This window comes from Seriola aureovittata, chromosome 5, assembly GCF_021018895.1.
Source record: "Seriola aureovittata isolate HTS-2021-v1 ecotype China chromosome 5, ASM2101889v1, whole genome shotgun sequence".
Lineage (NCBI taxonomy): Eukaryota > Metazoa > Chordata > Actinopteri > Carangiformes > Carangidae > Seriola > Seriola aureovittata.
In genome coordinates, this window is record NC_079368.1 from 6,660,382 (window position 1) to 6,675,045 (window position 14,664).

At 44.9% G+C, this 14,664-nt stretch overlaps 1 protein-coding gene across 8 annotated transcripts in view; it reads right to left on the reverse strand.

The window, feature by feature from the left end:
• Positions 1-375: 375 nt before the first annotated feature.
• The window catches only part of fbrsl1 (fibrosin-like 1), a 274,940-nt gene continuing 260,651 nt past the window's right edge, over positions 376-14,664 (reverse strand). For 2 of the 8 annotated variants that reach the window (XM_056375521.1, XM_056375518.1), the window contains 11 exons: positions 13,919-14,169; positions 10,375-10,425; positions 10,078-10,173; positions 8,387-8,458; positions 8,112-8,141; positions 7,743-7,814; positions 6,832-6,964; positions 5,955-6,038; positions 4,598-4,681; positions 3,527-3,797; positions 376-2,870 (listed from right to left, as the gene is read on the reverse strand). In XM_056375521.1, coding sequence (XP_056231496.1) covers positions 1,571-2,870; positions 3,527-3,797; positions 4,598-4,681; positions 5,955-6,038; positions 6,832-6,964; positions 7,743-7,814; positions 8,112-8,141; positions 8,387-8,458; positions 10,078-10,173; positions 10,375-10,425; positions 13,919-14,169 — 2,444 coding nt within the window. In that variant the 3' untranslated portion in view covers positions 376-1,570. Of the gene's footprint in view, positions 2,871-3,526; positions 3,798-4,597; positions 4,682-5,954; positions 6,039-6,831; positions 6,965-7,742; positions 7,815-8,111; positions 8,142-8,386; positions 8,459-10,077; positions 10,174-10,374; positions 10,426-13,918; positions 14,170-14,372; positions 14,534-14,664 lie in introns of all 8 variants that reach the window. The other 6 variants (XM_056375520.1, XM_056375519.1, XM_056375524.1 and 3 more) reach the window with 6 other exon arrangements.

A 14,664-nucleotide genomic window follows, 5' to 3' on the forward strand; every position in this document is an offset into this window, starting at 1 on the left:
TGCAACACAAACACTCAAAACCTGCTTTCATACAAAATCAATGTCCTATTAGTCCCTCCCTGTATTGCCTTGGCCCAGTCTCATCGATCCCCTCTGAAGAGCTCTGCAGCCCATGTATGACAGATTATGGCCAAATGATCTGATGGCTTAGGTTACTCTGCCAGCCAAGTCTGTTGCCTTTATGATTTCAAAGTAATAGCTTGATATCAGATGAGCAAATACTCTAAATGCTGAAAACTGAGGCACAAGGGTTATTGGCAAACCTATCAAGCTAACATCAACATTCCTCTCAGCAGGTTTGGCTTACAGACAAATTCAGTCCTGGTGTCAGCACCGACAGCGAGCACCAGGATTAAAGACAGGCTTGCAAATGTATGACATTAGGTCCAAACTTTATTCCGTACATTTTAAACCATGAATGTTCATTTTCATTTTTTTGCAGGCCTAAAACTCTACTTGTTTTGTATACAAGAGTCTAAGAAAAACAACTGCACAACACCACAAGGTTGACAGAGAAAGTCCTTTTGCCACCCACTAAAAAGTGTCCTTCTTTTCTGTCTGGGGCTGGTCCAGTTTGTGACTTGGAAGTCTTTCAATAATTCATCATTATTTCATTGGTAAATATAAACATGTGTTAATCCAAGTTTCTCTCAGTATCACCAGTATCGTCTGCTCCCTCCAGGTGATCTCTTCATTAGGGTGATGTGTGCTGCTTTGCATAGATTGCAGATGATCCTTGGAGGCCCTCTTACAACACCCTCCTGTCACACTTCCCATCCATTGGCCAGGCTTGTCTGTTACCATGATATTTAACAGGGAAATGATTCCCCATGTTTCATTTAATTTTGTTTTTCTAGAAATGGTTAAAAAGCCTAATAAATTTACATGGTAATTTTGCAGCGAAGGAATATCAACAAGTTATTTACATCAGTTTTCTTTACAGAGACTGAACAAAGACCTCATAATATATATTTATCTGCATATCTCAAAGGCAAAACAAATGAACAAAACAAATCGGTAATGTAACAATTGTACATTGTCATCATTGAGGATATCCTGGTACCATGAGGTTAAATTACTGAAGGTTGAAACCAAAATCCAGTCTTTACAGTGGGTCATAATGGATATGTCTCACAATCAACTGGGATAAATATTGTAAAAGGTGTGACTAATGCACAAAATACATAAAATTCATAGAAATGATATCTATACATGGAACAAGGATAGGAAATGTACAAACTCATTTCAGGACCTCTCTTTTTGCACAAAGCTGAAAAAAGGTATTGGATTAATATATTAATAATTATCAAATATTTAAGTCGGATATAAACATACACACATTTGTGTTCTTTTTACCGACATTATTCAACCTCCAGTCCACTAAAAGTAAAGTCATGGCATGTGCTTAATCAGCCTTACACACCTGTACTTTGTACAATCATACCCTTTCCCTTAGGGAGTTTTGCTCTTCTCTGGTGAAGAGCAGTGCATTTTGTTCACAAGAGGATTTCAGATTGGGGGGGGGGCTTGTGAGTGCGTCTCGTGAGACTTGGTGCACTTTTTTCAGAAGCTACCGAGCCTCTACCTCTTTTGGGTTGCGAGATGGTGAGTAGTCCCGTGGGTCCTGTGTGGTGAGGGGGGTAGTCCTCCTGGGTGAGGCTGGCCTGGCACTGCCGGCTGGCACAAGGGGTGGGGGTGCACTGAGTGCTGCAGTAGGGGGTGTTCTGTTCAGAGGGCCGTTGTGTCCTGTGGAGGGGCTGAGTCTAGGGTACGGCATGCCGCCGAGGTGGGGCATAAAGGGGGGCATGTGGGGTAGATGGCCCTCCATGGGGGACTGGTGTAGCTGATGGAGGCGTGCTCTGTCCAGCTCCTCCCGCAGGTGGAGGCGCTCTCGCTCCTCCGCCTGCTGTCTCATCCTCTCGTGCTCCCTGCGCACCTCCAACAGGTGCTCGTGGTGAGAGTAGTCATGAGCCTCCCTCTCGCGGTAAGCTCGCTCCTGTTCGTACACACTGGGAAAACGATGTCCTTGCTCGGCCCTGAGCTGGAAGTCCATGCGCCGCTGCAGGTCCAGGCTGCGGTAGGCCTCTCTAAGTGGGTCCCAAGGGAAGGCCGGGTGAGGCAAGCGCTCTCTTCCTGCCAGAGGGCTCACTCCCATGAAGGGAGCCATACGAGCCCGGTCCAGCACATTGAGGCTGCCCATCTGGGGCATGGCACTCATGGAGAGGGGCAGAGAGTGTGCCATGGGGACACCATGCAGGCCAGGTCCGGGGATGTCACTGCCACGCGGTGAGGGAAGAGGGGGCTGCTGAGACAAAGGTGGGTGGTGATGGTGCGGGTTTCCAGGTTGACCGATGGGAGCAGGAAGAGCTTGGGCTTGTGGCTGGGGGGCGGGCTCTGAACTCACCACCATGACCTCCTGCTCCTCCTTCCTCTCCTCCTTAATCTTCATGTCATTTTTCACCTTGTGGAGGAGGTCTGCAGGTGGGGGCTCTTTCCTTTCGCTGTCCTTGAGTGTAGGTGGGGGCCCACCTGCCATCTTCATGCCCTGCTCATTGATCACTGCCTTGGAGTACGGAGAGGGAGAACGCTGAGTGGGTTTGATGGAGTCTTCTGAGGGTCTCCTCTCTAGCATCTCCTTGCCAGGCGAGCGGCTCTCCTTCACCTTCACATCAGCCAGTGTGGAAGACTCTCTGTGGCGCTCCAACAGCTCCTTCTCTGCCTCACGAACCCGGTCTACGCTGCCACTGTGATGCCGACCCGAATCACTGGAGTTCTGGCTGTTTGAGCGAATTAAGCTACTGATCTGGTAGCTGACTGGTGCGGAGGCAGGAGATGAACGGTTGGAGTGTCGGTTGCGATCCACAGAATCCCTGTAATGACACAGTAAAAAAGTTTAGTTAGAACCAGTTAAAACAAGCGTTGTGTAGGTGGGTTGTATTAGATTTCTGAGTTTTAATTCTCTCAGAAAAAACACAAGTTACCAGGCTCTTCCTCCGCTAATGTTTACTGCCTTTAAATCTGAGATCCTTCCAATTAATATTTGACAGAGCTAACAAGCAGCCTGTTTGATTTGTGTGTGTTTCCTTATTGGATCCATGATCTCAGTTTATTTCAGTTTCCAAGGATACGAGTGTTTAACAGTACATCTTGATGATATATATGATATATATATATAGACACTGACACACACACACACACATATATGTGTGTGTACATATATGTGATGTTGTTGGAGGATAGATCATTATTGTGGCCAATTTGGTTAAGTTGTGATCATGTATTTGGGCACTTATGTGGATTGTTTTGTTATGCGTATGCATTGTGTGTACTGCATATATACTGTATAATACTTTGAAACAATAGGTGGTGAAAAAGGTAGAATCTCAAATGCCAAGATGTGCAAATCTTTTTAGTAACTGTCTTAAGAAATATTGTTTTTCACTGATTATTTTTCATTATCATAAATTGAAAGCTAATATCCTCTAAGTAATACTCTACAGGTGGATAAAAAAGACCACAAACTCACCTGTCTTTATCCTTCTCTTCCTTCCCGATGGACGAGTCTCTTTTCTCTCTTTCCCTCTCCCTTTCTCTCTCTCTTTCCCGTTCCCTCTCTCGCTCTCTCTCGTGGCTGTTGGCTGAGCTGCTTCTCTCAGCGTCTGCGGTTTTGGGCCACTGTGGCGGGGTGGGGAAAGACGGTGGAGTGCGTCGAAGTCTGTTCCAGGTGTCGTGGTGGGGGCTGCCAAACGTGGGCAGTCCTCCTGGCCCCTCCTTGGTGCCAAACACACTGTTGGACCCTGGAGGGAAGAGGGAGACAGGCGTGGGACCCACTGTAAGTTAATTGGGTACAAAACCTTCTTGAGGACACATAAGATGAGAAAGACTCAACAACAAAAGCTGCTTTTGTCTTTGTCTCTGGAGGCTCTCTCACTGAAGCTGTTTGAAAGAGTTAGAGGTTAATGGCTCCCCCCACCAGTGGAAAAAAATACTCATTTGCTTTTGGACTAAAGGGCCCCCCCCCCCCCCCTCCCTTTTTGCACCGGATGAACAGGGGAGACTCACTTGCCCTCTGGAGTTGAGGGCTGTGAAAAGCCAAGGGAGACCTTAGCATTCCACGGCATGTCTATTCCAATCACATCCATTTTCACAACAGGTTTTGGCACACAAAAATAGGAGGGATGAAGAGAAAGAGAGAAAGCATAGAGAGAAGGATGCAGGGGGGAAAGAGAAAGCCCTCCATGGCGGTGCAGAAGGGGCTTGTCAAATAATTAATAGATGAATTGCCACCAAACAGCAGACCTGAGAGTGCCTGTTGGCAGCAGCACAGCCAGATTAAAGCCAGGCTGTTGGGGCCATGCTTGGTGGATGAAGTGGAGGCAGGGAGGAGGTTTGCTGTGGTGTGTTGTACTGCCTTGTTGGGCCTCGCTGGGCTAGGGCTGCTTTGACACAGAAACTAGAGCTAAGTGTCTTAATTTTTTTTTTCCTCCCCTCCTGGCTCTCCCTGTGGTCTAACTATGTCCTGCTCTGTTCTGTCACTGGCCACAGGGGCCAGATTGAAGGGGGGAGCGGTGGAGGAGGAGAGGGGGCCAGCGCTTACCAAGCGAGGGGTTGCCTAATCCTCCGAAGGCACTGCTTGAAAGGTTGCCGAGGCCGCCAAAGGAACTGGAGCGACTGAAAGGATCTGCAAAATGCCAAACAGGGATTAGCAAAAGGGGGGGTGCTGGCTAGCAGTGCTCACCCCAACACCAACCCGTTCCACTCGGCTTTTCTCTTACAAGCGAGCTGTGGTTTTTTTAGCGCTGCCACCTTAGCTCTCTGCCTGGTAATCCTGCAGTAGCCAGGTCGCCTGGATGCTGGATTCACTGCCACTAACTGGAGTGGAGTGTCACTGACCCTGCTGGGCCTAGCGGAACAACACTGCTTGATGGGGAAATTAGTTTTGAGTTGTTGGAGCTGAGCTGAAAATGGACTGTGGTAGGGCAGGGGAATTAGAAGCTGTAAAAATTTGTCTAGATGGACCATAATGCTGGAGAACCAGGGTCTGATGGGCTCAACTGATGCAAACTCTAGCCTCCAAATTTGCAGTAATAACACAAATATTTACCCTGAGAAGTCAGTGAACAGCATTCATCAACTGATAATTTGCAGTCCCATATTAATTCAGCAAAAATCCATCAGGAAATGCAGAAGTTATCAACAGATTAGGGTTTAAGGATTTTCAGCTCTGGGCCTTGTTAATATATCAGAAAAGACAACAATTGAGAAATCTCCTCTGCCTCATAGATGAATTCCCTGGACAAGAAAATTTTGTTCGCTAAGTCTTCCTCCTCTGTGGACTGTGTGTATTCACAAGCACAAAATGGATTGACTCAAGGGCTTATTCCATGAAATCAACTTGCCACTCTGAATCCAAACAGTGTCTCAAATAGAAGGGTGGAAAATACACGAATGAATAAAAATAATTACATGCACAAATAAATCCAGCACCATGAACTATCCTACTCCTACTGTGAATTACAAAATCAACTTTGCAAGCTTATAGAAAATAGTGTCATATATGCTGCTGCGCTGCGTTTAGTTTCTCCAAACAAACGAGGGATGACAAATAGGGCTGAAGAGTGAACACTAGGCTAGCTACGTCTTTTTAATAACCCCAGACAGAGTTATTTAAGGCGATGTTATGAATCATACTGTCCAATTACATTATGGCTACACTCTCCTACGAGTTTGCTCACGAAGTGCCGCAGCAGACTGACTACGCTGGCCAACTGGATTCCACATTAACCTTCAAACGAATCTGAGATCAAAACTAGAAATATCTCGGCTTCAAATTACACCCTGGTGGCTTGTAATGTGTTTAAAACATGAGTGCAAAAAAGAGAGAGTGGGTGAGAGAGAGACGGAGCGAAAGAGGAGATAAATGTATAAAAAAATTTGAACGTGGGGTTACTTACACTTACCTGCCAAATGGCTAGGAGGCAGGAAGCCACTGGGGTGGGGGGCAGGGCCGTAAGGGGAGGGAGCTGGGTGGCTGGAGCCTATCAGAGGCAAGGAGGATAGAGGATTGTTATTACAATACAATCAGACAGTCATAAACTCTAACTGGCATGCAGAGAGAAACTGAAATTATTTCCCACCCACAACAATCACATTTCTGACCCCTGTGATTAGCCAGGACAAAAAATGTAAATGTGAGTAAATATGAACAAGTGTTTTTTTTCCTGCAGCAGCATAACAAACTTGTTGAATACGCCGTACATGGAAGCTGGAGGAGGTTAGAGACGGCTGAGTAATGCCATTGAGGAAATTAGCAACTGATAGTTTGGTTTTATTGCAGCTGTTTGTGTGCAAGTCTATAACTGCTTATTGAGGTCAGTTCCAGAGTGTGCAACAAGCTGGCCTCCCTCACAAAACACTGTTACCATCACCCATATTCCATGAATGGTTAATGAAAGAACCAATTACAGGAGTGCCTCTGACACACCACTGCATAATTACCAGTCAAAGGCCATTCGCCTCTCCGTTGCCCTCCAACGCAGGGCAAATCAGTCAATTACCTAACCGAGAGTCATCCATATTCATAGACGTATCTGACTCCCTTTACTGGCAAAACATTTGCTACAAAAGCACTATAATTAAGTGAACATTACATGAGAGGAGAGAAAAAAATGATACCATTTCTTTACAATGGTGGAGGAACAATTTTGACATGCAGCTATAAATGCTTATTTGCATAAAGACAAAACATGCCATTGAAAGGCTTTGAGAACGGGATAATTTGAGCGTTTTGAATGATTTGACATGGAAGGTGCACTGAGAGACCCCACTGACCTGTGGAAGAGAAAAGAGGTCGTGCCAGGTCATGAGGGTACGGGAACCCTGGGAAGACTCCTGGAGCTGGGGGTCGACTGAACAGGTCCAGCTTCCCATTCATGTCTAGTTTGTGAGGATCCAGCTGCATTTGCTATAGTCAAGAGAGGCAGAGACAAGCAGAGGGAGACAGACAAAGAAAATTAGGTCGGTAGGCAACAGTACTAAACATTTCTAACAACGGAGTGAGAGGGATTTATCCTCAGCTACACACTGGGTGAGAGATCAGAGGAATACAGATACATCAACAATGGCTCTGTGTCTCCAATTCTGGCCGACTGTGTTATAACAAATATATGTAAGCTGATTAGGGACACTAAATCCTTGGTTACGGGGGTTCAGAGCCCAAGAAGGACTGACACCACTAGGCCAGTGGCCTTAGCAGAGGATCTCCATGGCGAGGCCACACCATCCTCAGTCAGTGAGAGGAGTAGTTCCACATAAGAATTTTTTTTGTCTGTGCTCACGTGTTGCATTTTGGTCAACACAACCACATCCCTTCAACTACCAATTCTGTCACTGCTGTACTGTTAATGGGAAGGGTTCTAATCTGCCCCAGCCATGCACAGAGCCTTGACTTAGCTTTAGGGAACACTTAACAAGAGGAGACACCATTTTTGTTGGATTTTGAATCATTATTACCTTTAACAGCTTTCTCTTCCTTTTTTGTCTTTTCCCACCCACATGGTCTTTCTGAACCCAGTAACACGATTATAGATTATTTCACTGGTAAAGATCCAACTATGACATGATCAGACCTACTGTGTATTCAATAAGTTTGTTATTTGGGTCATTATTCCATTACCAATATACTGTATCTGGTTTACATGACAGCAAGACTCCTGCAAGACATCATTATCCATCTCACGCACCTTCATTTTCTGCTGGTGGTGGTAGATCTGCCATGCGATCTGGACATGCACTGCACACCACTTGCCAGGTTTCTAAAAATTTAGAGAGAAACTGAGGTTAGCCTGCTGGCTTTAATATGGGGAACTAAATATGGATTCTGGCATTGTGATTTTCTGGCCAAACTACAAAGTGGGAACTCGTCAGAATTTTCAACCAGGCAACGGATTAAGAAAATCTAACCCTGACTTTAACCCAATAGAGACCTCAAAGCAAACCGTAAATGCAGCCAAAAGCCTGCAGGAATTGTTGAAGAATTTGCAGTTTTAGACTTTGTGGCCTGGCCAGAGAGATGACACATTTAACAAGAGATGGACAAGGCAACCACTTACCCTGACAGATGTCCTGAATGGATCTGTTATCTGTATGGACAAACAGACGAGCATTATCATCAACAACAAAGATATGTGGCCAAAATGTGCAGGCACTTTGGATGAATGTCTGCATGGACAGGCATGAGGAGAAATGTTTTGTCTCACAAAGATGTTAATGCAGAGACATGCATTCACATCTCTCTGAGACGCATACTGTATGTACACGCGTGGCTTTCACCAGGAGGGACAGAGCAAGAAGAGACTGGTTGGGATGCTGTCAGCCTGACGCTTACCCGTGGGTCCTTCTGTAGAAGTGTGTGAGGTACTGCTCCAGGACGTGCTGCTACGTCAATGGGATTAGAAGCCTGACAGAGAGAGAGAGAGACAAAGGGAAAGAGAGACATGGTAACCAAACAGCTCTGCAGTAGTTAAAGCATTTATAGAATATAAAAAAAGAAATGAATTAAAAGAAATAAGCCAAACCTGTTGCATAACTACTTTATGCAGGAGGTAAGTTAATTCTTAATTCAATAATTCTCAAATGGTGTCTGTGGCATCCTCATGAGTGTCCTCAGTAGAGGACTTTTCATTTTGGATTTTTTTCTGTCTATATAACAGAAGTACTATGAGACTAAATCTTCTGTCCATGTCCTGGCTGGATGTCTGTGGCATGGAAGCATGTCAGAACCTGATCTAAAACCACTCAAAGATCCTCCGGCTACAGATGCCAGCATCACTACAGCCTTATATCCTCCCTCAGTAGCACTATAGCTCTCTAATCCTCAACTACAGCTGCTATATGGCTGATGTCATAGATAAAAGTGCAATGATGCTGCAGGTGCTGAGCCACGCCAGTGTAGCACATCTCCTCTTTAAGTCGCTGAGGCACAAGTGCTGAGATCAGCCTTATTAATCCACCCCATACCAGGGACAGGAAGATCCTGCAGGGTGACCTGCGTCACCAGCCCCCACAAACAAACACACACCCCAAGCCCTGCCTCCCCAAGCTCCTCTCCAAGAATACTTAGCAGGGGTTTTAGACGCATAAGACTGTTCCTTGAACCATCTGGAGGGGCCTTTGACAAAAGGGCCCCTCCATGACAGAGTCTGCTGGGAATAGAGCCAGCGGATTTAGGGCAGCTTTGATTAGGGGCTTACACCAGGTCACAGCCGCTGGGCATCTGCCAGACAGACTCACACCCTCACACCCCTTCCCATCCCTCACATCCCTGCCGCCCCACATCTTCTCCTGTCCCCGTTATCACAGCTCGGGTCAGCATGCAGCTCTGACCCTGGTTCAGGTCCATTCCAGTCTGACAGAATGGAATAATGGATTTAAATGGGATGGGGCCGCAGTGTATTACAATCCTGTTTCACATCTTCAGCGATCTGAGCTCTGCTGCTTTTCTCATCTAATATCAAGTATCTAATGTACTGTAAGTGTAGGATGAAACCTTATTTCTGCTATGGATATACCCTTCAAGTATATTTCCTTTATGATACACATATAATGCATAATTGCATGTACAGTTTTTTCATCCCAACCAAAAACTACAGGACTGTCTTTCTGGTTATAGGTATCCTCATCAAGTTAGTTGCTTCAGAGTTTGATGAGAATGAAAACCTACAGACCACCTACAGGCGTACAGTATATTACACACCTGACTTTAAAACTTCCATGCAGAGTCTACTAATTATTCCTTTCATAATTTTCCTTCAGTGAGTGTGTGGAGCCATTTTGACCCATGCAAAGTCTTGACACTCTTTATATACAGCAGGGTCTTTAATTGTTTTTTACACTGACAGAAAGTGACTACTTGAGTGCATGTCATTTCATGAAAAAAAAAGTCAAATTGCATTTTAAAGTTGAAGAGTTTTAGTTTCAATTGTGTACAAGCTTGTGTGATTTCTTTTGTGCCCATTCCTCCTTAAATTGTCTATCTGTTTGTAGATTGTGGGTTGAGGGTAGGGATCTGGGGCTGACCTTGGGCTGGAAGGCTCCTTGCAGCGAGCTGAAGGGTCCTGAGTGTGGGAGCAGCGGGGGCATGCCTGGCATGGTGGGGGGATAGGAGGGGAAGAACTGGGGAGAAAAGAGGAGGATGGGAGACACAAAAAGACACAAAACAAAATCAAACAGAGATACGTACAGGACTCAAGCATATGCACACACAAAAACCACAGCCACAATAAATGCTGTCATGGCAACATTCAAATATGTCAAATATTTGATTTGCCAAATGCAAATAACAAATTTAAATTTGTATGACAAAGAGAAACTCACGTTTGAATGTCGGATGAATGGATTGTCCAGTTTGGGGGTGTATTTGTCGAACTGGAAGAGATAAGAGAGAAAAGACTTAGAAAACCGTCCACAAAATGATTTACTTTACCAAAATCCTTCAAGCAAAAGCCTTTTTTAAAAATACCCTCTCATTATTTTTACATCATAAAAACATAACATGTGATCAACATCTGTAACTGGTAATAAGCAGGATTTTGATCCAGAATAATAAGCCCAGGAGTAAAGCAGCTGGCTTGCACTGGTCATGGGTTTACTTAAACTGCATGGTCAGATAGGCAGTTAAATTACTAACAATACAGCCGCTTTAGCAGACTGCCAAGATGAAGGCAGCCTGCATGATTTTCCAATTGAGCATACAGAGGTTGGGCGTGGAGGCCCAGTTTTGGGAATCATACCATTTTAAAACCAGACCAGTTGTTTCTATTCACTGGAAAATTTGTAGAAATGTGAATCTAATTGCTTTTGACTGCTACGGGCTTTTTTTTTTTTTTTTTAACAACAATCCCTGATGGTATAGACGGGAGGGGAGTACATGGAGACATATAGCTTGTTTTGGGTGTTAGACAACCAGACTTCAAAAGAGATTTTTAGTCAAGAAAAAAGTCCAATTCTCTGTGCATAAAATCATGGAAAGAATATATGGAACCTCTTGTGTGAGCAGTTTGTCTTTTATGACTGAAACTGAGTCGAGTAGATGACATTTGCAATGGTTAGGGGCTAATTCAGGACAGATCAGCATGAAACTGATATAACCTTGAAATGCTGAACTGATGAGAGGAAACCATTTCCGAGCTTATGCCTACCAGAATAATCTCAGTTAGAATTTGCCATATAAAAACCGTGTTGTTGGGTGAAAAAATGTTTCTGATCATATCCCGAACACATGGGAATCTAGTCAGTAAACTGAGAAGGAGAGCAGGGAAAGCGAGAACGGCGAATGCTGCCCCACGTATGAATGGGGGCTTTGTACGTCTGTTCACTGGCTCTCTATTTTGAAACAGGCTAATTACAAGTGACAGTAACTTATTCCTATTCCGCAAATACACAAACCATTTGCAGGTACTTTTTGCGAGTGTTTTCACAAAGCTCTCTTGGCAGGCGCAGACGTTTCGGGTTTTCATAAAACAAGAAAATGAGTGGGTATGAATCAGTGTTTCTGTGTGTGCGTGTGCTGCAGCACGGGTGGTTGTGGGGGTAGCGGGTGCAGGGTTGGCTGAGCGGCTGGTGGAGAGGCAGGGATTGGGTCAGGGGCCCTTTGGTGAACCAGGGCCATTCACATCTGCACACAAAATGGCAGCAGCAGCAGTGATGGTGTTGACGGCCCTGTTTGTGGGTGATAATGGCCCCAAATCAAAGACAGATAGCCTATTGAGAGGAAACGCCGAGCCAGCTTCCGAGCTCATTAAACAGCTCCTCTGCATTTCTGAAGGCGCGGCCTGTTTAATGTCTGACACTGGGAGAGGGATTTTGGCTGCTTTATGGCCTTGTAAAAAAAAAGAAAAAAAAAAAAAGAAAAAAAGAAAAAAAAAAAAACTCTTGCCCTTGTAATTTATGGTGCCTGTCACAGTTTTATAGTAAACAGCTTTGGCTAATTAAAGCTTAATATTTCATCTTATAACAATTAAGGATATTCCTTGTCCAAAGACAAGGCTGGGGCAAGGGGGCGGGGTAGCAAAGACACTGCTGCCATTTGGCAGGCCAGCTGCTTGAGGGCGTAGAACAATAAACAAATATAGAGGCTTCATAATTTCATTAATTACAGCCATTAGCCAAGGGCTGTTACATAGTTGAAATGACATGGGGCATCTAGAGAGCAGGAGAAAATAAAAGAGAGAGAGAGAGAGAGAGAGAGAGAGACAGACAGAGAGAGAGAGAGAGAGAGAGAGAGAGAGGAAGCACAACTTGGCCATACGTGGTTTGCCTTTTCATGACAAAACAGTTAGACAACCACAACATCATCATTACTGCTGCCTCTTTAAGCAAGCACCAAAAAGAAGAAAAACAGCATTGTTACCGAGGAGAGGAGGGGAGGGGAGGGAAAAGACATAAGTTAAGTAACAACACAGTTTCAATTAAAAGGAAAAAAAACAGCAGAAGACATTAATGGCAGTCTCAAATCCCATCGTAATAACACAACAAGAGATGGGGGAGTATGTACATCACGGGCTACATAATGCCAGCATTAGTGAGATGGAGAAAATCGCCTCTTTCATCTTCAAAGAGAGGACTGTGTACTGTATATAATTCCTACCATGTCAGGAATGAACAGAAGACCAGATAGCGGCATGTGTGTCGGCTGAAAGACAGTCTAAACGGTCTCTACACTTATCTGAGACTGTGCCATAAATACCACAGCTTTGATTTCTAATGTACAGGATGGGGATAATCTTGGAACAGGGCCTTAATGGGACCACAGGCTCTCAATCAGAGGTCATGACATGATGGATTAGATCTATTAGACTAATGCCAAAAAGCTACAAATGGGGCCCCCGTCTGAATCGACTGTGAGAGATTGCTGTGCATTTGAAATGATGGATGAATAGTTATAACCTTTTTTCCTCTGCACTAATCTGAGAGCTGCCAGAGTTTGACCCCCCCTCCCAGACTTGATGGCAGTCAAAGCACGGAAGCAATTAGAAACATTATCAAAACAGTTTTGCAGTGATGTCATCCCACAGCCATCCACAAGTTATTTGACCGGCTTTGAATTTGTCATTGGCAAGTACGGTTGCTGTTGAGCTGTGCACGCGCGCATACACACACACACACGCGTGGCAAGGAGCTTGCACACAAATAGTCTGCAGAAATACACACACAGATCTGTTTGACTGCGCCTTTGTTGCTCTTTGTTAACAGGCAAATGAAAACATTCAAAACCATTTAAAACACATCCATATGCAAACAATTGAAAAGCCTGCCTTCAGGCAATTCTCCGTTTTTGATCCTCAGCAAACACTGAACAGCAAAATCTATGTCAAAGTTAAGAAGAAGATGAATAATTTAAATTAAATTTTGCAACGTTGGTTTGGTAGACATGCTATGAGTCAGATAAGGGCCTCTACGAAGTGATTCATGTTGTGTATGTACAGTTTAATACATGATTCCACTGTGGATGAAGAAGTTGAAGGTCATGAAAATAAATATGTGCTTGGTCAGGGTTGACCAACCTGAGCAGCAGCCTGCACGTATGTGGATGAACTAGTGGATGTATGTGATGTGTGTAATGGAAGGTGGCAGCCAGTGGGCCGTGTCTGCCCAGCATTTGGCCTTATTACAGTGGAACTGATGTGACGCTCCCAGCTTCTCGTCAGCTCTCAGACTTTAGCAGCAGAAATCAAAGAGCAAAACTCAAACTGAATCAGTGGCATATTTTTTGAAGGGAGGGGTTCCTACAGCTACGGGACATATTTGGTGAATTTTGGGGTAAAGAAAAAAAGGGAGGAACTGATTGAAGAGGGGAGATTGGGAGGGGTGACAGGTGGGTGGGAAGTTACTGGAACTTTTCTGTTTTACTTATCCTCACATTTCTGGCTTGGGTACGCACCATGGGGGGTGCGGTGGGCGGGGTGAGGATGGCGGCCGGGGGCAGACTGGCGGGGAAGGGCGTGAAGGTGTGCTGGTGGGTGTGTTGGTGCTGGTGCATGTGCTGGTGTTGGTGAAACTCGGCCCTCAGGAGCGACACGGGGGCCAGCGACGAGGCGGACGGCCCCCGGCCCCGCTCTGAACTCTGAACCAGGAAGCGGTTGTTCAGCTCCTGCCTCAGGAGGTCATGCTCTGCAAGAAAGGAGAGCGAGGAAAACCAAAAAAAAAAAAAAAAAAAAAAAAAAAAGAAAAAAAAAGAAAGAAAAAAAGAAAATAAAAAAAGAAAAAGAAAAAAGGGGTAGGGAGAGGGAAAGGGGGGACACAAGAAAAAAAAAGGCACGGGCGCCCAGTCAGTCTTCACAACAAGGGTAGAAGAGAAGAAAGAAAATAGTCACCTGGCATTCTCTGTTTCTCCAGCTCATGCTGTGAGGGTTTTCTACGTGGGGACTCATTGGTGGTGGTAAGAGAGTTGCCTGTGACAATGTGCCAATCAGAATCCCCGAATGAGGCTGGCAATACATGATTGGTTGGTTGAATGATATCAACAGGCTGGTATCTAAAGACAAGAGAGAACCAAGAGTCATCCCAGCAGAAAACACACACACTCTTGCCCTCTATTAGAAAGTCAATGCACAACTGGCATATTTATCACATACTTTGGAGACACCCATCATCGCTGGAGACATT